This window comes from Harmonia axyridis, chromosome 5 (genome assembly GCF_914767665.1).
Source record: "Harmonia axyridis chromosome 5, icHarAxyr1.1, whole genome shotgun sequence".
Taxonomy (NCBI): Eukaryota; Metazoa; Arthropoda; class Insecta; order Coleoptera; family Coccinellidae; genus Harmonia; species Harmonia axyridis.
In genome coordinates, this window is record NC_059505.1 from 16,681,916 (window position 1) to 16,705,272 (window position 23,357).

General features: G+C 33.9%; 2 protein-coding genes across 9 annotated transcripts in view; both read right to left on the reverse strand.

Annotated features, from left to right (window-relative positions):
* LOC123679837 (rap guanine nucleotide exchange factor 4) overlaps positions 1-11,319 on the reverse strand; it is a 697,170-nt gene extending 685,851 nt beyond the window's left edge. For all 8 annotated transcript variants that reach the window (XR_006747440.1, XR_006747443.1, XR_006747444.1 and 5 more), the window contains exon 1: positions 11,186-11,319. Coding sequence is in view for 1 of the 8 variants with exons in the window: in XM_045617360.1 (XP_045473316.1) it covers positions 11,186-11,214 (29 nt within the window). In the remaining 7 variants the exon portion in view is untranslated. The remainder of the gene's footprint in view (positions 1-11,185) is intronic.
* On the reverse strand, positions 3,298-4,351 carry LOC123679847 (cuticle protein 16.5-like). Its single transcript, XM_045617378.1, has 2 exons — positions 4,235-4,351; positions 3,298-4,129 (listed from the first exon to the last, which is right to left on the reverse strand). Exons 1-2 carry the CDS (start codon positions 4,244-4,246, stop codon positions 3,398-3,400), a joined length of 744 nt encoding a protein of 247 aa, XP_045473334.1. The 5' UTR covers positions 4,247-4,351; the 3' UTR covers positions 3,298-3,397.
* Positions 11,320-23,357: the final 12,038 nt, after the last annotated feature.

Sequence of the window (23,357 nt, forward strand, 5' to 3'; positions counted from 1 at the left end):
TGTGACTTCCGGAAAACATAGAAAGAAATGATGTTAACTAAATTTGAAATGAAAACTTTTTTTTTTAAAACTCGAAGTTGTAGAGATCTGAAAATATTATAGTGCCTCTATCTGCCCCAGAAGTGACGGAAGAGGTTTCGCGCAACATTCTAGTGCGGCCCTGAAGGATTTATAAGGGCCGCCGCATTGCAGCAGGGTCACCCCTCCACGATAGAGTCGAAAGGTCTAGGCATTAACTGAATAAAAACTTCCTAATCTGAATTACAATTTCCATCTTCTGATATTCAATTTGCTTTTCTGAATAACATTTTACACTTTCTGATTTTCGGACATAAAACTGGAAAAGGTGTAGTCAGTACGTCATATAATCATTGACAAAGAAACTGCAGCACCCAGAAGGAGCTGTTTAAAATTGAAATTTTTTCTTGATAAAAGATAGATAGTATTATAGCAAGGAGTAAATGATTGAAATTTGCACAAAAAAAAAGGAATGGTTTACATTTTTTTTCAATAAATATTTTGGAAATGTCATTGTCTACCGCGATAATCTATGCACTCCCCAACATGTCTCGGCATTGATGGAAATAAGATGGTCTATTTCTTCTTGAGGGATACTATGCCAAGCTACCTGGGGCTGGGGTAAATTTCCAAGCCTTCTACCCATGATGTCTCAAATATGCTCTATGAGCGAAAGATCGGGGGATCTGGGCCGCCATGGCAAAAGGTTCACATGGGTCGCTTCGAGAAAGTTCAAACCAACTCTGGCAACATTAGATCGGGCATTATCTTGCTGAAATATTGGATTGTAGAGCCGGTTAATGTCAGGAAGGACATATGACTCCACAATTTCTTGAAGGTAACGCAGCGCTGTCAGGTTACCTCGAATGAAGAGCAAAGGTGACCTAATTGCATTTACAATAGCACCCTACCATAACGTCTAGTGGCCGGTGTACATGAAGTAACGCAAGCGAGATGGGGTCGATAATGCTGCAGTACTAAAGACCTTGGCCTCCTATCCATTCATCAGCCAAAGATCGAGTTGTCGCAAATCGGTTTCTAATGGCCATAAGTCTTAGATGTCGATTGTGAACTTCATTTGTGCCCCTTCGACGTCCGGTGCCAACTCTTCTTCGATTTTGGGCATTATCAACCAATATCATATCAATATCAACCATGCTTGATAACATCTCATAACAGTAGTTGGATTTCTGTTCGTACGGTTAGCGATTTCTCGAAATGGCAACCCTGTCTCCCGTAGTCCAATAATTCGACCTCTTTCAAATTCACTTAGCTGCCATAAATTCCGAGTACACGTGCTCTAGGCTTTTTAACAACAACTCAACATCGAATATGGATCTCCTCGCACAGCTGATTTGTCGTTAAATTCAAAAAACTTTTTAAAAAACGACTACAATATTTAAGTAACAAAAATTGTTTACATGAAAAAACCTTCACGATTTTTTCTGCCAATTTAATCATTTACTTCTTGCTATACTATCTATGTTTTACCATGTTTAAACAGCTCCTTCTAGTTGTTGCAGTTTCTTTGTCAGTTAGTATATTTCCTCTTGATTTCCACCAATCACAAACGCTCAATTTCGAATTACAAATGGTTTCTAAATGGAAAAACTGTATGACAGCGCCTGTCGGTAGTTTTTACGAGTGTACTCGCGGCAAAACTTGGCAGCTGTTGTCATTGTCAATTTCAATACCTTTGATAACGAGTCATTATGTTTTCATGAAATAGTCTTGTCATATACCATTCTGGCATATAATTTTTTCTGTGAAGAAAATCGAAGAAACATAATGCAAAGTAACAATAACAAAAAGCATTTGTGCTCTGTGCTTGTCTTTGACTCGGATTTTTGTTACCACCAGCACTCATGCTTCTTGTTAAAATATTACTAAGCATCGTGTTTATTAGATTTTTTTCGGAAAAATTAGATGCCCTTATGATATTACTCACGATTAAACTCATTTCAAAGTTCTCAAGTACAGTATCTTCAATTTAAATCATTCCAGCGGTACAGCTCACGTAGGGTTATTCTCCTCATCAATAATAATATCCATTATCACTCGAGCTCCCAGCAAAATCACGTACCTGATATATGTTCTGTTAGATGTTAAATATGGAATTGATCGAACTTGTTTGGAAACAATATGAATAACGATTTATCCTCAGACCATTCCCCAATGACTCTTACCATAGGAGTAACTGTTAGAAACAAGAAGCCTGTACTAAGAATACACAAAAATAAAGCACACTGGACACGTACCTCTTAACGTTTCAAAATTTACCTGAAGGTCCACAACATATCGTAATGAAATTTAATAGTACGGGTGGCCTATGATGAGTCATTTCAAATGAACCATTGTTATTTGTTATTTTGATATGTCAAAGATATTAGCGCCAGATGGGCAATAACTTGGGCTATATCCCATGAAAGGCATCGATATAATATCACAGTCAATATGGGTGGGGGTAGCTTTCATAATCATAAAAAAAGAAGTACGTCATCAATTCAGTAATTTTTCGAGGTAGACTTTATTCATCTAGTGTCAAAATATTACAATCAAGGGATCCTGTAGTCCAGTTTTATATTTATATAGTTTCTATTGATACATATTGAATTTTGTAGTTCATATTATATTAGATTATTGTTATTCGGTTGAATTTCAATCGATTATGCTAAACCAATTATATTCATGTGGAGAAATAATCCCTGCTATCGCTAAATTTGTATTTGGGTGTGATGAGCAGCATATCCTTTTGAGCCTATCACTGTGATAGTCATTCATTAAATCGTTGTGCATAATAGCTCAATTCAGAAATTAACAGGTTCATATTTTTAATCTTTTAAAGTTCTTTCGATATCTGATTCCATATAAAATATGATGAATACGGAGTGTGGCAGTATTTCCAATATGCTAGTTTGAGTTCAAATAAAGTTTATTATCGTACATAATTGATGTACAGGGGATGTTTCATGATTCTTGATAATCTCTTACCAACCTATGTTTCGGGATATAATAAAAAAGTATAAGCATTCTTTTATTATCTGAATTTATTTTTGTGTTCCTAAGCAAAATCAAAACACTTCTATAGAGTAATGTAAAACTAAAATAATTACTGAAACCTAATAATTATATCCGAGAACACCTCAGCAGGAACCTTAAATTAAATACAATTCTTACAATATTAACATAGTGTTTGATAGTAGCAGATTCACTTAGATATTTGTTTTTATGAATTCATTTTGTCGGTATGAGGACATTTTAGAATAATGAAAGACGAAATATTGTTTCTTAATTTATTTTAATTTATTTACATAAAGAAAATAATAAGGTATCACGGTCATCAACTGGATGAACCACATATTTGTCTTCAGTCGAGAATTTAAAGATGGAGTTTCTGGGAGTAAGCCAAAGCTGGAGCAGCGTAGGAAGTGATAGCTGGGGAAGCGTAGGAGGTGAAAGATGGGGCAGCGTAGGAGGTGATAGCTGGAGCAGCGTAGGATGTGATAGCTGGGGCAGCGTAGGATGTGATAGCTGGAGCAGCGTAGGAGGTGAGTGCTGGGGCAGCATGTACAGCAGCTACTGGAGCAGCATAAGAAAGGGCTGGAGATGGGTGGACTGACACACCTTGAGCTCTGACTACTGGAGCGGCGGCGGCATATGTGGCAACTGGGGCAGCATGGATAGCTGAATAGCTGGCTACTGGGGCAGAGTATGAGATTGCTGGAGCAGCGGCATAGGAGGTAGCATAAGATTTGATTACTGGAGCAGCAGCAGCGTAGGTGGCAACTGGGGCAGCATATGCAGATTGGGAAATTCTGTTGGTGTAAGAGTAAGAAGTGGCTGCTGGAAGGGTCTTAGCGATGGCTACTGGAGCGGCATGAACGGCAGCTACAGCTGGGGCGGCGTATGAGATAGCAGGGGCAGCATATGCAACAGGTGCTGATTGGATTTTATTTGTGTATGAGTATGAAGAAGCTACTGGAGCAGCATGAACTGCAGCCACTGCTGGGGCGGCGTAAGATAGAGCTGGAGCAGAGTAAGTTGAAACTGCCGCTGGGAGTCCCAAATATCCAGCATTAGCGTAAGCCAAAGCGGCGAAGAGAACTACGAACTGTAAATAAAAGAATATTATATTAAAATCAACGATATAATGATCACACATATTAGGGTTTTTTAACTCTCAATTCATTGAAACATAAATAAGATCTATACTTACTTTAGCTGCCATTGTTGACTGTTGCTTTGGTTGCTGAACTTGAAGTGATACCTCACTAAAAATTATTCGCACATTTATAGTCAATCTACAGACAGCTGATTCGTATGGGCGTGTCGATCTTCGATCGAACTTGCATGATATTCTTCAATCATAAACTGGTTCCATTGATTCAAATTCGTACAACTGGTCTTACTTCGCGTAAACTGTAGTTCATTAACAGTGTCTCCGATATAGCATTTAAATAATTTCCATTGACATTTCAACTCATAAACTTTTGTGAGTGGCATAATTATGGTTACCGGTATTTTGATGACGATTACTTCATATTATCACATTTTATTCGTTAATCGTGTCCGATCAAATAAAATTGTATCGTTACTTTTGATTCTTGTAATTTTAAAACAAATATGCAAGGTGTCCCGGGATTAACTCTACATACTCTTATCAAAGGTAGAGTAGGACTATGTGAGTAAGGATTGGCAATAAAAAAGGTACAAAAAAGCTAGAGGGTGTGTTTTAATATACATGAAAATAATGAAACCATCATCAGAACCAAACTTCTCAGCGGAATTTTTTGAAACTTATATTATTGACACATACCGAAGTCGATTTTGATAGATAATAATTATTTCAATTTTCAAGGAGCGGACTCGTTTATCCTCATTTAAAATGGTCAGGTTAGAAATATCACTTCGAATATTTAATTTAAAATCATTGTTTAGATTTACAAAAAGATCATAAAATCATCTTCAATGCGCGGTATCACTTAAAGTAATCACACCTAACATTTTTTCTTATAAATTTTTGAAATTGGACAAAGTTCGAAGAATTTTATTCATTCACGATTGAGGTGTTTCGTGAGAGGAGTGAATGAATATAAAGAGTAAATATCTTCTTGAAAACACATTAAACGTCTAATAGATGATGAGAATTTGCTAATATATGCAATAATTCATCAGTTCGAAGACAAAAAATGAATTCCTCGAAATAGATTGTATGGTCATTTTTTATACTGAAAACTGAAATTTGAGATAGTTATTACTTATCTACTATCAAAATGACCAATACGGCAAATAGAGAATATGCTGATATTATTTTCGTGAATTTGTTATGTGTAAGAGATAGACGAGGCTCAGTCCGTCAAAAATTTTGTGTTTAACTTGGCTTCTTACAAAATATTTGCCCAACCATTGCTACAAGGCATTTTTACAGGAATATATTTTCAATATGATAAGGATGGACCTCATTCTGGTTTAAAAGTGAGAAATTAACTTCACAATACTTTCCCAAAGTGATGGATAGGTCAAGGTGGACTCGTTTCATGGTCTTCTCGATCTTTAAATCCTTACATACCTACTTGATCATTTTCTCATGAGAAAAATTGAGGGATGCGGTTCATCCACCAGTCAACATATTAATGGATGAATAAAATAATAGTTTGTTGCGATATATTGGGAGATAATGGCGATATGATTCGGAAGGCTATATCCAATCTGAAAATGCGACAAAAAAACTTTCACTCATTTCCAATATAAGAAATTTATTCGCTTTCCTTTTCATTTTTATGACTTATTTCAGCATTTTGGATTTATTTATTCTGTTGTTGTTTCATTATTAAATGAGTTTATTGATGCACCTGACTATCTAGATGATTTTTGAGGAATAATTCTAATCACATGGGTATTTATTTCGCGAAATATTTACGTGTATGTATTATTTCCATGAATATGAAAACTCACTTGTTGTTTTCTGAAGAAAGGCAGAAGTTAATTATCATACTCCCAGGATATCCTATATATTTTTTATTCTTTGAAACTTCCGATAGACATAAGTTTCAAAAGTGAAATATCATATAACAAAATATGAAAGCCTTATTTTACGGCGAATAAATTCATTGACTGACAGCAAAAACTAGCTTGCCACAATAGTTTTATTGAACCTAATATTACATTCTCAAGATCAGAAATCTCCAAATGCGTGAATATATATATATATATATATATTTTTTAATCTTTCATCATTTGATGTATATATTGTTGGTCAACAATTCATCGCCGTATTCTACAATAAGAATATTTAGGAGAGTCGTCGATCTGCCAAACTACTCCACTTTCCTCGGCGTTTTTGAGATCCCACCACTTTTTATTATGAAGCACAATCTCAAACGCTCTTCTGATTTACCGTCCTTTTCTACAACATGCATGAAGTGAAAATATGTTTTTACGAGTTTATTAAAAAAAAATAAATATTAAAGTTATACCATGTATATATTTATTCTTCAGTAAAAAAAACCATACTATTTTTTTTCATTCCAAAAAAATTAATAAATGAGGACTTTTGGCAATGACGACCTCTTCAACATTGATAATAGTGAAAACCTCAAATAAATCAATGGTATCTAGCGTGAAATGAAGCATATTAATTTTTTTTTTAACTGATCGTTGAAACATTATAGACCCCTCTTGAAAGACATCGAGGTGAAATTAGCCATCGGATAAAATTTCTAAGGTAAATTAGTTTGTTAACTGGTCAAAAATAATTACAGTAAAACTAATATTTAAACATATGAAGGTTTGTTTGTTTTATTTGAATTTCTTTAATTTTGCGTGATATGATCTGTGGATCATCGAATTACCTGCAATAACAATGGGCCGAGACTATAATGCCCGCAACTCACGAAGCGTTTCTTCCAGCGTTTGGTAGCTAGCGTCGAAGAGATTCCAGTCGGCAGTCAAGTTCATACTCATTTACAGTCGTACGGCCGTGTCCCGTGCTGTCTGACCGGAATCTCTTCGACGCTAGCTACCAAACGCTGGAAGAAACGCTTCGTGAGTGGCGGGTATAAGAGACCGAAATATTGCTATCTCGTTGACAAATCGATGACAATTATGAAGGGTTTATGTGTTCTTAACAATTTTATAAGCTACGCAACGCGACCTTTAGGGGTTGTGTATTTTTTTATGGACCATAATATTAAAAATCGGAATATATTGTCTTCATATTGTGACACGGTTTTTTTCAAGAATTCGGAGGATTACGCGAGAATGTTTTTGTTTGAAATATTCTGAATGAGAAGATTGTATGTATTCTTTTATCAGAATGTAAATATTCCAAATATTTTGAAACTTATCATTCTAATAATCAACATACAATTGAAACAAACAACTATATTTTTTTTATGACGAAGGTTTATTCCAAATATTGAAAGAATCGATCAATCGATTTCCGCACAGAGGTGAGGGTGATATTTTTTACTGGAAAACAAACTCTTTGATCCCTTATTTCAAAGACGATCATTAAAATCAACAAAATCTTGAAAATATATATTTTGCCCTGAGAGAAGTGTTATTAATAAACCTTATTTATATGTAATATGTATACATGCTAAAAAATAATAATATTTCAATTCAGTAATGGTTAACGTATTTCTTTTGGTTCTTTCTATTATCCGATTGTTAGGGTCTGAGAAGAACCGTTTGCCAAACTAGGTAATTTTTGAGAGTTCATATTGAGGGTATCCGGGTTTGAACCCTAGTCCTCTTGATTGCATCTGTTCACTCTAACCACTGTTATGCCAACATCACTAATAACTGAGCAGGTACAAACGATCTTAACTCAAAATTCAGTACAGATGTGCTAAGCGGCGTTCAATAAGCCCATAGTAACACAGATTTTATGTTTGAAAAGGAAATTCAAATCGAAGTTCAAGGACAGATCCTTCAAGGAGATGCGCTTCTCTTTCAGGGATGTGTTCTTGAACTTTTCCACAGATTGGATCGCTAGAATTATGTTAGTTTGTTAATTATTAATAAATCCTATATTCTGAGTGAATAAATTATTGAATTCTTGTGAGAGTTTATTTATAAATAGCAAATGTTCGTTAACTACTAGTTGAAAATTTGTTGATAATGAATTTATGTTATTCGTGGAGATAACGTAAGTTCATATAAATTATTTATCAACGAAATATATTAAATATTATCAAATACCTTGTAAACAAATATTTTATTCTCTATTAATAAACTTTTTTCAATGCAGAATTTAACTATTAATGAATATATTAAATATAAATCTGCTGAAATAGTTGTGAATAAATAACCTACAAATAAGTGCTTTATTAATAAAAAAATATGGATTTCTCTCAGTGTGTAATTGCTTAGAGTGGGTTTTCAAAGATTGTGGTAAATTCCTACTAACATAAATATAACTATCAATAGGATCATTGAAGAACTACGAGACGAGAATAAAAAACAAAACTATTGTCATAACATAACCGTCCTATCCTCACCGTTCTAAACCATAGGCATAACGAGAGGTGCGTTATTGAGGACATAAACCTCCCCTATTGATTTGAAGAAATAAAATAAGTTTTGAGTAACAATTTGAAAAAAAAATATAAACAATTGAAAGATTTTGTTTTGTCAAAGTAGGGGTAACCCACCTCACATAAGTCAACTCTAGTTACGCTAATGATCTATAGTAACTACCATAAATTTATTCCTACATTTATCTATGAACCTATCCTCACGTACATTTCTTTCATACTCATTCTGCCTGGTAAACCGTTAACCACAACTTTTGGCACTGTATAAGTTATTCTCGCCAATAGGATCTTTTATTCCAATATTAAAGATACCTCGCTAAATAATCATGAAAAACAGTTAATTTTTTGGTTGTACGAATGGAGTCTTCTCAAATGATTAAATTTATTCAATTAAATGTGAATAAACCTTAGAGAAATAAACCTTATTTATAAGCTTGTAGTGACTCTGCGCGAGAGGTGACGTTATGAGTGTCGCGCTACACTCTAGTGGGGCCCCGGTGGGTTTATGAGGCCATGAGGGTCGCCGCTTTGCTGTAGAGTTACCTCTCCACGATGGTGTGAGAGGGTGACTTGGGCAAAGATCGCTGGATAGCCCAACTGAAGAGTCCACCAGCGATCTCTAGACGAAACACCGCAATCCGTAGAGAGAGGGAGTATCTACGTAATTTAGCTCGAGAAAAACTCGCCAAAACCTAAAAACCGCTTGTTATAAATATTTATGTTATCTGCATTAAGGGAAGATATTTTTTTATCCAACAAATTCCTTATTTTCCAGAAGACCAACACAAAGGCCTGATTAAAAGGAGTTCGTAATTTAGTCATAAATCTATCGAATCTTCATTCGGAAAATTAAAAAGAGATGGAAAAACTAATTATTTATTTCTCAAATGAGTTTAATTTGAAGACAAAGGTGTTTAATTCCAATGAATGGAACATTCGTTCCCTTCACGACTAATAATTAAGATTCTGAACGCAAAATAGTAACAAATCCATATAGTTACTAGTTTTTTTTAAGGAAACAAGTTTTTCACATTGTTAGGATACTTGGCTGCTCAACAATCTCATGCAGAAAAAAGTGCCTCTTTCTTCCTATTTCAGATGAATTGCTCTTTAAGGGTTTATTGCTTCAATGAATCAGAATGTGGACTGAAATTCAAAGCATTCTGTCCGATATACAGGGTGTTTCCTAAACATGCGGCAAAAATTCAGGGGGTTGTTCCTTGGACTATTTTAAGCATGTTTTGTCCTTGGATGATTTTTAAAAAACCTCTTCGTTTCGAAGATACAGGGCGAACAACATTTTTCATATTTATAAAATTAATAATAGTTTAAATAAAAATGCGTACCGCACTGTGTTTACTAAGTAGGTACAATTTATTTTTAAATTTGTTTAACAACATTCCAATTACTAAAAACGGCCAGTTTTTTGACTAAAAATCATTAGTTTATACCACTCCAGTAGAAAATGTGGAAGACTTGCGAAATCGGATCATTGCTGGGTGTAACTTAATAAGAAATGATCCTGGTGTTTTTGAAAGGGTTCGGCAGTCAATGAGGAGAAGATTGGATGCTTGTATGCTGGCTAGAGGTGGTCATTTTCAACAGTTTTTGTAGGTTGAGTTGAATTTTCATGTAATTTTTCATAATAAAATGTTATTATCTGAAATTTTGTTTCCCCTATATCTTCGAAACAAATAGGTTTTTCAAAAATCATCAAAGGACAAAATATTCTTAGAATAGTCCAAGGAACAACCCCCTGAATTTTTGCCGCATGTTTAGGAAACACCCTGTATAGGTAAAGTTACATTTCAACACCCTCAAAAAGTGTCACATAGTTGAGTGGATTTTAAGGTACTTTCGAGTTTCAGTACCTATATCATCATTATATTGAAAAATTGAATTATGATAAGTATGAATTTACTCAGTATGGATCACGAAGAAATAAAAAATTTCTGATGCACTTCAAATAACACTAAATTGTTACAGCAACCATTGTTGAATTAATTCGGTATTTCACGTGTTATCAATAAGTCGAGTGAGAATAAAAAAAAAATTTTACTTAATTTAATTTTGATCTTTTCTCGTTCTACTTTTTGAAGAATATGCGAAACAGAAATGTGAGTTGATCTATAACAGACGGTCTGAACTATTCTGATACAATAGAATTTTTAGATTTGTTATGTGTTTTTCCCAATTTTCATTTGAATTTAGCAGTCCGTGGAGAATGATCAAGCCAGTAGAAGTCACAATAGATCGATAACAATAATTTCCTTTCAAAACTGTAAAATGTTTCTAATTCTGTCATGGTATTCATGTAAGTTGATCACAATAGACATACCAACCAATCAACAGATACAGATGTTGAATTCGTGTTTATTTAAAAAATACTAATCCTTGTCTTCCAGGGTAGTAATATTTCAGGATATTTTTTGATTGGTTCCATTCACAATGCATAGATTTTCCTGTCATTGTAAACTTATTTCGAAATCTTAATGCGTATCATGAATGACATTCGAAATGATTTAGCTGTAATAACCATCTCCAGAAAAGTATTCAAAAATTAGATGATTTTTCAGTTTTAAAAATTGTAAAAACTCCAAAAAAAATTGCCTAGTATGTTCTTCTACCTTTTATCTATCGCAGTAATCCATTCCATAATTAACGAAATAAATCACTGAACTACCGCCAGTTTCAAAGTTCATGAAAAATGTGGAAAACGAATCTACGCGGAACTCATCACAGTTCTCACGTGACCGAGGTAACCGACGGCCATGCAACAACTGTCCGCACGCTTTTCCAGAACCGCGGCGTCTTCTTGAACCCTCATCGCGCAAAAGCGATCTTGTTATTACAGTCCTACCTGTCTTTTGTGCCTCAATCTCTCCCCTATCATCTCATGTTCCAACCCTGAACAATGTATTTTCCTCGTTTCTGCATCATACTTGATTTCCTTAGGAAAATTAACTACCGTTAGCTCTATAAGTTGCTCAATTGCAACTGCATTAAACCAACTTCTCTTTACTTACATGCCGACATAAAAGTATATAGCTGCAAATTTTCTTGAATACCTTTTTCCGTCTTTGTTCTAGGAAACACGATTTTCATTAATTCCAAATGTTTATTTTTCTTAGACCTTTATGATCTTAAAAAGAAAAGCTTATCACAAGACAAGACTCTGGTTAACACTGGTTCCCAAGTTATAGGCCGTTCAAAGTGGACATACCGATAAAAGCTACAAAAGTGTAATATTATCATAAATTTTGAATCAGGGGACATAAAATTAAAATAGTTTTTTCTATTTTGCAGCTGAAAGGACTATTATTCCTTGATCGCAAAGATTTTTTCTACTTTTAACGGTATTTATCTTATTTCCTGATAATTTACATGACTAGGCTGAAAACGTAAATTTTATTTACATCTTATAAGTACATAGGTATACAAATATCTTTACATTATGCTTAAGAGCTCGTGTGCTGCGTGCGGCACCTTAACACTGGGTGTTTATTTATGTTGGCACCCAGCACCATATATGAGGAATTGTACCAAATTTATAAACTAGCAGAAAATCGATATGTCGACAAAAATAGGTGGAAGGAGGTGGTGGAAGAGACGAGAGAAGCAACTGCACACAATCTTAAACATAGTCCACATCTAGAACATTGTTAGTATGTGATGTTGTATATCCAGAATAAAAGTTTTTGAATGGGACTTGTATTTGTAAATTATTCATTATTTTATATTCTCTTGACAGGAGGTTATATAATTTCGGGGCATAGTATGAAATAAACCTTTGTCTGTGGGTCTTTCTAAAGAGTGGTGTTCTTATGTGTATTCTCTCTTGCCCGCTCTGAGCTCGTCTCGTTGAATTCATATGAATTGTTGAACGTCCAAATCAAGCACCTATAGGCATATAGGCCTCTGATGTTCAAGAATCGAGTCTCCTCACAAAGACGTACAGTAGAAAATGTTCTATCCTTCTTGAGCATCACTTTTATCATTGAGTTCTGAGCAGACTGGAGGGGTCTATAGGTATTATCTAAAAGTGCGCCCCAAGCTGCTCTACAGTATCTCTGGATAGTCTCGGCTGAAGCAAAATAGACATAATTTAGGTTCCTTCGTGACTGCACATACCTGAGAGCATATCTTGTAAGTCAACTTTCTGAATCGATTTATCATGTATATCGAGTGTTCATCCCATCTTAGATGTTGATCCAACATCACACCCAAATACTTGATTTTATCCGTACCCTGGAATAAAGGGCAGTAACATATGCCATCTGTGTTAATAATAATAATAATAATAAATGAGTTTATTCAAATATTCAATACAATAAGTACACTTTCAAATTAAACTCCGAAAAAATAAACTGTGAGTTATCTCTAGAATAACTGTTTACAGCTATTAAATAAAAATATGATTCTAACGACAGCAAAAAAAATAAAATACAGTTCTTTCCACTATTATTCCACAATCAAATTTGTCTACATGGTCTCATTTGGGGATTTTTTTTTGTTGCAGCTCATTTTGTGCAGTCTTAATGCTTGAATGTATTGCACATACAATGTTTTATTTTTATTACGTATTCGTATATTATTTCGCTATTCTTATTGGAATATTATTTTTTATTGAAAGCTAAAAAATATAATAACAGCATTCTCGAATGCACACTATCTAGCAAATCTCTTTGCTTTGAAGCGGGATTCAGCCAGTACTGTCGGCAACAAAGTTGTTATGGGTATCCTTTTGGATGATTCATTATTGCCATCGACTGTTTCGCACAGGTTGCGTTCAGTTGATGACGCGCGTATGCCAGAAACCATACGTTCCCAACGTTCTGGCTAATGTTCTACATGAGCAACAAAAACCTTCAACTGAATCTTCGATTTCGTCTTCATCGATTCATGACTCGGTCTCTACTTTATATTATTATTCATAGCTGATGGTTTGTTCATCTCGTGAAACCACTAATGACAAGTGAAGCAATTGGTGAATCCTGTAGTTTATTTACTCAACAACTTAAGACAGATTAATTTGTCTCTTTCCTATAGTCCCTTGTTTGATAGAGCTCATCTTTCCTCTGCATTATCTTGATCAAGGTGTTATGTGATGTTTGCGAGTATTTTCTAGCATTTACAGTTAGTCCTCCCCATACAACAATGCAATACCTCAGAATCGATTCAACAAGAGAGTAATAGACCAAACGTGTATTTTGTCTAGATAATATATCTCTCAGATTATAGAATACATGCTTAAGTTAAGTTAAGTCACATTTTTTGTCAGCAATGCTGCTTGCGCCTTCCATCATAGGTATTTATCTATAACTACCCCCAAATACTTGAACTCATCAACGCTCAAAATAGATGGACATTGCACCCCTGAAGGTGCGTGAATGAAAACGATGAAAAAATGTTCAATCTTAATTTCCTTGCGATCTCTGAAGGATCATTTGGATTGCAAGCGATCCTTGGGAGTTACATACTCATAATACATAAATAAGCAAAATGTTCAAATTGAAGACGAGACAATGATTGGCATGCCGAAGGAACGAGTTGATGTGAATGGTTGATTAATGAATATCGACATAATTAACGAAGTATGGTAATTTTGGATCTCTTCTTCTTCTTCAGCCCTCTTTCATCCAGTGTCGGACATAGGCCTCTTCCAGTTTTTTCTATGCTTCTCTGTCTTTGGCTATTGGATCAGTTCACCGAATTTACTTTTCACAAGCACATTTTCGATGTCCTCTACATAGTGGAAATAGATGGAAAAATCTTCAATCTTATGTTTCATATGATCCCTAAGGAAATATTGTGATTCCAAGCAATTATTGGGAGAAATTCTTACCGACCACTGTTCGAATTGGGAAAGAGGGAATAATTGTGAAGCGGAAGGATTAATTTGACGTAAATGGTTGGTTAATGAATATCGCCGTCGATAAAGTAGGAAGATCGTTATAGTTAGTATGAAGGAGGGCATCAAAAGGTAATGTTTTGACTATCGCAAACCAAATAAAAACATCGTTAAGGACAGATTCCCCTTACCCCTAACCGTAGACCTACTGGATCGATCAGAAGGAGCAGAATATTTCACCACTATCGACTTTTTTACTCTGACCGGCCAGTCGCATTTTGAAAGTTTCCTTTTGGATTATGTTCAGCCGTATTTCAACGATTTTTCAGCTATATTTTCAGATTCCTCATGAGGAAGAACGAAGTGATTTATTATCACAGGTTATTTCTGTAAAATCATAGAATCGTAACCCTTGAATGCTAAAGAATTGAACGACTAGGAAGTTTGAGGGTGAAAATAAATAAAAACTAAGGGAAGCTGAAGGAGCTGCGGACAGCTTGTCGTGTTCTACACATTTTCCAAAGGAAGCGAACACCGAAATATAAACATGAAAGCCATCAGGCAACATTAATGTATTATATGTAGGGGAAATGCGGACCAAACGACATATGTGGACAAAATGAACTTTTAAATTTCTTCAAAAGTGGTGCCGTATAGCTCGGGGTTTCACATTGATTCAATTTCTGCTACGATGATGGCAATCCTGCGAAGAAATTGACATTCTACTGTCTGTTTCACTGGTGCAATAGCTACAAATGTGTTTACGTCGGGTGAATTTTTGTTGTTCACTTGGTTTCTGAATTGCTTCTGGAGAGTTTCATTACGATATTCGTTGTTTTTTTAATGTATTTTTGTTGGTAATGTTATGACGTAATAATATGTATAAGTTCTGAGATGGATATTAGTTTTGTTTTTAAATTATGCTTCAATATCATAAGAAGTATGTATCGGACAAAATGACATGGTACTATCCTGATGGACAAAACGACATAGAATGTCATTTTGTACGATACAGGTCAAGAAAATATATTCTTGGAAATAATATGACATTTTGTTGATAGATTTTCACGTGGAGCTCATTTTCATGTTATTTTGAACTCATTTTGCACGTACCATACGTGATATAACGTGAAATTCTAGTATGTATCTTCTAAAAAATATCCTTTCCTAATGAAATTTTTTCACCACTTCCTCAGTGACAAGGCATAAGAAAACCAGAAATTCGCAAATGCACGTTAACGCCTTATTTTGACAAAACCAAGGCTAAATCTGCTGTGACCATTCCACCCAAGAAGAAGAAACAAGAAATTACTGAAACATTTTTCAATGATAAAAAAACCCCTGATGTAAAAAAAACAAGGCCGTTGAAAAATAAAAAAGTCGTTGACGATGAAGAATTCGCCACTGAATCGTTTCAAATTAACAAGAAAATAAAGTTGATTTCTGCCCTTGCATTTATTGCAATGGCGTTTTTTTCGTTTCATACCTGGTGAGCAGTGGCTGCGTTGCATGCAGTGTTTTCACTGGGCTCATAAATCGTATGCTACTGTCTCGAGAACTAAAACCTTCATATTTTCGAACTTTGCATTCAAATATTATGTTTGTCTTCATGTCTATTACTAGAATGTCATTTTGTCCTTAGTATACGGACAAAATTGGAAGTTTTATTGGAAGTCAAAATAAGTTCTTATATTTTTTATTTTTGTTGTTTAATTCAATTTTCAGCTTATAATACAAAAAAAAATCATCCAAAGTTAGTATTTACACCAAAATGGGAGTATTATTGCAATAACAAAAAATATATGATTGAAAAACCAAACAGTATGTCAATTTGTCCGCATTTCCCCTACCGAAAGTATGTAATTTTATTAACTATTTGTTAAATTATTTTAATTTTGAATGACATGTGCAAACAGTTAAGAGTAAAGCAAGAATAAACTTACATGGTTTCGCTGCATACCTGATATAAGTTAGTGTCTACATGACAAGTAACATTCGGTTTCAGTAAAAAAACTACTCCAGCTGAAACAATAAGCTTCATACAATATGAACTCGAGGTACTAGGCATAACGACGACTTCTTAAATATTTCGTGTCTATTTGCTTCAATCGCCACTTCAAGATTGTAACTGACATTCGAAAGACACTAGGGAAAAAAGAATTATTTTCGACCCGCTTAGCGAGGTGGACATTATTGCTAGACGAAGACGTTAACGAGGTGGTACACCAAAAAGGTACCAGTAGGAAAAGAAAATGACTGCCAGAATAAATCAAACTCGTTAAAAAAAGAGAATTAAAATTATTGAAGGGCTAGGGGAAGTTTTTCGGGGATATGATGAAGCTTCAGCTTCACAAATAGGTACGATAAAGGAAGATCATACTCGTGGTGATCACATCCATATATAATCAAATATTAGCGAGCAAAAGGGTGCAGAGAGCACTGAACTCCACCTATGAAAGAAGTATTTATTGAACACCATTCGAAATGTTGAAGAAAATAAAACAATCAGGAAAAAGTAACTGCACAAAACAGTTAATGTACACGAAGAAAATAAACAAAGATATTATATGTTGAGGAAAAAGGCCGAGATGTACAAGGTAGGGACCTTGTAGTAATAAAAGAGTCGTAATTCGGCACCCGCCTCAAATTCAACGCAAAATTTTTAAGGTCTATCTAAGGAAAATGAAAGGTAAGTATAACGTGACAAAAGATTGCATTTATTAGGATCTAATGCTGATATTCACTTCATACATTAAACCGTGGTTACCACACGAAGAAGATGACGAGTTCGGGTCGAACTTGGATTTTTAGGGGTCGAAAGTGTGATCCCGATTTTTGAATGTGAATGAGGGCAATCAATACGATTTGAAATTTTAAGCTCATAAAAGGTTCAAAGAATTTTTTGGTGCCAATTCGTTCACGATGGAACCAATTTTCATCATTTATTCGAAAAAGATCGGGTTCCATGTCTTATTGGAAGGTCATTATAAATGAATCGCTTGATGAAGACAATGAATAGTGCTATAGAAAAATCTCTAGAAGACTTTAGAATTTGCAAAGCAGAGGACAAATTCAAACTTGGCGGCAGATTGTAAACACCAAGCACTTCAAATTTTAATATGAAGAATAAGGAAACGTGATAGTAAAACTTCTTGCACTGTTATAAAACTGACCCGCAATAACCCCAATTCGGAATTCCATGAATTTCCTAACTTTAATATGTTGGGGTTATTCGGTCCGCATTCGTTTATGACCCCTGAATTATACAAGCATCAGCTAAGTAAAACTGAGTTGAAAATTGAAAGCAACACTGACGATCACGAATCTGCAGTGGATACAACATTCATAAATACTCTATTTTTTTAGAACTTCTTGAAATTTCGAACTAGGGTTGTTTTGAATAACTTTTATAACCCGCCTGACGATGCTACGCCATATGATAATTATATTTGTAAATTTTTATCAGATAATAAATGAGTCCCATATTATTCCATATAATCAAACTGAATTATTTTGAAATTGAAGGGATGGTTCCGATTCCGATGAATCACAATTGAAAACTTCGATTTCGACTTCAGTTCCGGTGTATCGGGAAAATGCACATCCGTTACATCCTGATACTCATGGACCACTTGTTGAAAGTAGTGAAAGTGAAAGACTGAGTCTTGGATTGGTTGCTTTGCAGAAGTTTTAGGACGATCTTAACGTTGCCTCACCAGTATTCAAGTTTGATAACATTTTAAATATGATTAATAACTACAATCCGAATTTTCATTTTTCTAAAAAGGAGATGAAAAAAATCAGTTTTTTTCTTAGGCACAAGGTTATATAGAGTAGAAAAAAATTAATCTTGAATGGTAAGGAAGATCCATAGCCTAAGATAAGTTCATAAATGACCATCCACTGAAAATACGCTGAAATGCATAAATTATGATGAATGATAAACAGGAGAATACCGAAAGATTGCTATCCAAAATTAATCGAAAAATCAAACAAAAATCTACATAACAAAATACTAATCTAGATGATCTCAATAAACTTATTAAATAGAAGAGATTTTTCACAGGAAAAATCTCTTCAAATTATATTGAGTTATTTTATGTTTTATAGATCAAACATAAAATAACTCAATATAATTTAAAAACAGAAAATAATTTATACACCATACTTAAAAACAAAACACAATAGATACTTCAATCAAATGCGATGAAAAATACATAGTACAAATGACTTCATGTTCAAAACCCGATTAACACAAGAAAAATCCGCCCCATTTCAAATGTGATGAAGGCGAAACATACAAAATAAAACAAAAAATTCTTGCTAGAAAAGATTTATATTCAATCAGAAGTCTGTCTCATAAAATTTAAGCAACATTTTCACTTACCTGCTCACATGCCTGAATAAAAAATCAAATCCTGGAACACATAGTCACATAGTGGTTGACGATAAAAGAAGGTGATGAGTTGTTCAAGTTTAAAGATCAATGTTTGCCCATGTCTATAAAAATACGAATTTAATGTTTTGAAATCACAATTATAGAAAGTAAGAAGTAAATTATTGTTTGAAAAAACTAGCTAAGTCGGACAAAAATATAATATATATCAAATAGCTTGCTCCATTGTTCAATTATCTTTGTTTTTTTGTAGATTCACACATTCGTTCATTTCTTCTTCTTAATGTACCTACTTTCTCCACATCATCAATGGAGGTTGGATATCAGCATGGCAAATTCTGCTCTGTTTTCGGCTGCTCACATGAGCTCCTCATTCGTTCTTTGATTAACATTAATATTATTTGTGTGAAGGATAACGAGGGGATTATTCAAAAAACAAAGACAAAGATAAAGTACATCCCCAAAAAAAAAGTACCAAACCCCTTAACCGTAGAATGTAGATACAGCCTTATCAGTACGGTGAAAAAGTGTTAGGATCCTAACACTTTTTTACTAAATGTTTCGAAGTTGAAACATCGCCATCCTCGGAGAGAGGGCGAACCTTCCAAATTAGCTGAAGGGCCTAGTCAAAATTCTATTGACCGATATAAAACGTGTTTTTCAATGTGATTTCCCTTAGTGAACATTTGGAATAAACCTGGCTTATCGTATCAAAATCAGTGAAGATTTCTACGTTGAAATTGTTCAAATAATATGAATGTTCTTTCACTTGAGATATTCCATGATAAGTTTAAATTTTACATTTTGAAAAATGCATTCCACCTGATTATGAAGCAGGTTGTGAAAAGTTCATTGTTCACGGTATTCATAAGTATATTAAGCAAATCAATCATGACCTGTGTGAAAATAGCTTTCCAAGCTAATTATGATGGTGAAAGCATAAAACGCCTTTGTAGGTAGGTATCCCCCAGTGTAAACAAGGGAAGCCGTTAACATTAACTAGGCTATGACACAATAATCCACCTCTTCATCACAAGTTACCACGTGCATTAAGTAATAAAAGAGGAGATGTTCTACCTGAGGGAAAAGATAAAATGAAACTTATGTGATTATACCTACATATTAATGAGCTCTTATTTATCGAGATCCTAGAATTGATGGAATTACCTATGCTGAAATTTGAAATTTAGCATTCTTCCGTAGCCTTTTCAATAATATAACGTGCAAATTTTTTAGAATTTGAAGATTTTTTTTGCATTATTGAAGGCATTTCGAAATTTTGTTCAAATTTTTTTAATTATCATTCAATTATTCCTCATCAAATACTAATGATTATAATGAAATCCTTGTATGAACTTTTCAATGTTAACTCATTCAGACATACCTGAGTATGTCTGAGATGAATACCTATAAACTTCAAATTTCATAATATTTGTATTACAAGGTTGAAAATGAGAGCGATTTTTCTTTGAGATAATTGCTATCAACAATTCCATCAGATGATTTTGACAGGAAGGCGATGTTACTCCACCATAATTCATCTTTTTTATTAGGAATAATTTCTGAAATTCTATATACATTAATTCATTATAGGAATAAACCTAAACTATGAGTAGACAAATATTATAATTATCCATACTCTATAATATAGGGTGTTTTTGTTGGTAAACGGAAATGGAACAGTGAATAGAGGACACCGAGGTGGTTCTAGCTATACATATACCCAATTTATTGGGTCTGACTACCTTGGTTACCGAGACACAGGGTGATTCATGAATTTTGCTAATTTATTTCCGACGTCATAACAAGCGAACCGATTATATCCTTGAAACGTGAAAAGAGCACAAAAACTGAATGAAGTCGGGTAATTAAAATTTTTGCTGCACCAATTTTCAACTTGAAACTCAATTTTTCGAGAAATTGCATAACAAAAAGTACTTTTGGTAATAAATTATTGAAACTATAGATTTCCATGTTATTTTAAATTACTTACTCTTGTTAAATACACGAGCTTCCTTTTTTTCCTTCAGACCACCCTATTGTGTAATTACCAGGAAGATACACACCTACTTGTAAATAAAAGAAGAAAAATTGGCAGGCTCCATGTTTATAATTCAAAATCAATCGCTTAAATATTTTATTGAAATAATTGAAAAGAATAAGATCATGCTCATCACTAGAGACTTTCCAAACGATAATTTCGAAAATTTATGGATTGGTCAAAGAGGACCACACAACTGGCCTTTCAGATCACCTGATTTTAATCCCATAGATTTATATGTCTGGGGTTATCTAAAATCTGTAGTATATTCTACTGAAATACATACTCGGGATCAGAATACAAGAAGCTAGCAGAGAAATAAAAAACAACCCCAATGTAATTCGCAAGTCAGTTCGAAATATTCTCAAAAGAGCACAAAAATGTATGTATTGAACAAAATGGAGGTAATTTTGAGCAGTTCATGTAATTTTTTTACCTTCAATTTTGAATCTTTTTGTTCTATTTAATGGCTCCTTCATCAAAATGTACATAATTGTATGAACTAGTATTAAATCTTAATTTTTTTCATTTATTCCAATAAAATATTCGAGCAATCAATTTTGAAATATATGCATAGGGTTAGCCAATTTTTCTTCTTTCAATTACAAGTAGGTGTTTCTTCCTGGTAACTACACAATGGTTTGGTAGTGGTTATAAAAAAAGCTTGATGTATTTATTAATAGTATGTAATTATATAACCACTCTTTAATATACAATTTATCGAAAACTTCACTTTCAAATTGAAAATTGGTTCAGCAAAATTGTCTGCGCGAAATTTTAATTACGCAAATTCTTCTATTTTTCGTACTCTTAGGGGAAATGCGGACAAAACGACATATGCGGACAAAATGAACTTTTAAATTTTTTCAAAAGTGTATAGCTCGAGGTTTCACAGTGATTCAGTTTCTGCTAGTGATGATGGCAATCCTGCGAAGAAATTGACATCCTACTGTCTGTTTCACTGGTGCAGTAGCCCAGTAGCTACAAATGTGTTTACGTCGGTTGAATTTTTGTTGTTCACTTGGTTTCTGAATTGCTTCTGAGTTTCATTACGATATTCGTTGTTTTTTCAATGTATTCTTGTTGGTAATATTATGACGTAATAATAAGTATAAGTTTCAAGATGGATATTAGTTTTGTTTTGAAATTATGCTTCAATATCATAAAAAGTATGTATCGGACAAAATGACATACTATCTTGATGGACAAAACGACATAGTAATTTATTTTGTCCGATACATGTCAAGAAAATATATATATTTTTTCTAATCTGAAAACAGATTTTCAAAATTTCGATTTATAGTTGTTTCAAGGATACAAACGATTCATAATTTTTTGTTGGTCCGGACCTGGGCTTTCCTTGTAATTAGGTGATTCATTTAAGATTTGAATAAAAAAGAAATGAAAAATATGAAGAAAATATACTTTATGGTTCGCTTGTAATGCACTTGAAAAGAAACGAGCAAAATCATGAATCACCCCGTATCTCGGTTACCATCTATCTAGCTAGAACCTCGATGTCTTCTATCCACTGTTAAAGTTTTTCCGTTTACTAATGAAACACTCTGTATAAAAAACTCCACAATTTTTCATACTCGATATCTAGTCCTTCAGTTATATCTTTGTCTCTATTTAATGAGACAACTCGATGAAATTCCAGGATATCATCGGCGAAAACGCACGTGTACGTGATCTCTTTTTTCCCGTATACATATAGACAGGATCACGAGCCAAAAGATCCACACTTCCAGTCACCATGCTTTATTCATAGGGGAGTCGAGTATATTTATTCCACTTTCGTACTTTGTGTCGACAAAGTCCGAATTTTCTATGAGCCATTTTGTGTTGGTTTGGGACGAGGTGAAACTTTTTATGGAGGATGCATGAATAAGTCTTTCTCCATACCGCTTGTTCGCTAAAGGTTATTATCAAGGGATATGGCTCTCTTTTACGCTTACGTGAACAAGGATGAAAAGAAATTTCTCCAGTTTGGTCGACAGATTCGTGGTAATTCTGACTATTGGCTTTGTTACGAAGAAAGGCGCTTTAATTTCACACTGAGGTGAATTATTTCCACTTTAATTCAAATAGAGCAATGCTTGCTGAAACTTAAACACTGAAAATAATCACGTATTGTTCAAAAACAAGGATTTCTGAGTTTTTGAAGTAGATAACATAATATGACGAGTGTATGCCGATATTCGATGAATATTTAAAATTTCAACACAGAAATTATTAGAAATATGATTAAGTGAATGAATATTCATTTCATTCAATTCATAATGAATGATCCATCTGAGTTGTGTTTCTTAATTGTTTTTAGACAAAAGAGGTAATGAAATAAAATTGCAAAAATTCTCTGCCATTGAGAGAGGCTCTATGCTTTCTCGTTCTCATAATGTTTTTCTGTTAAAATTGAATGATCTTTCATATGGCAAAGTTTTTCGGGGAGTCAATAAAGAACTCTGTAGAAGACTTTACAACGTCACAAAAATGGAATTCTACGCACTT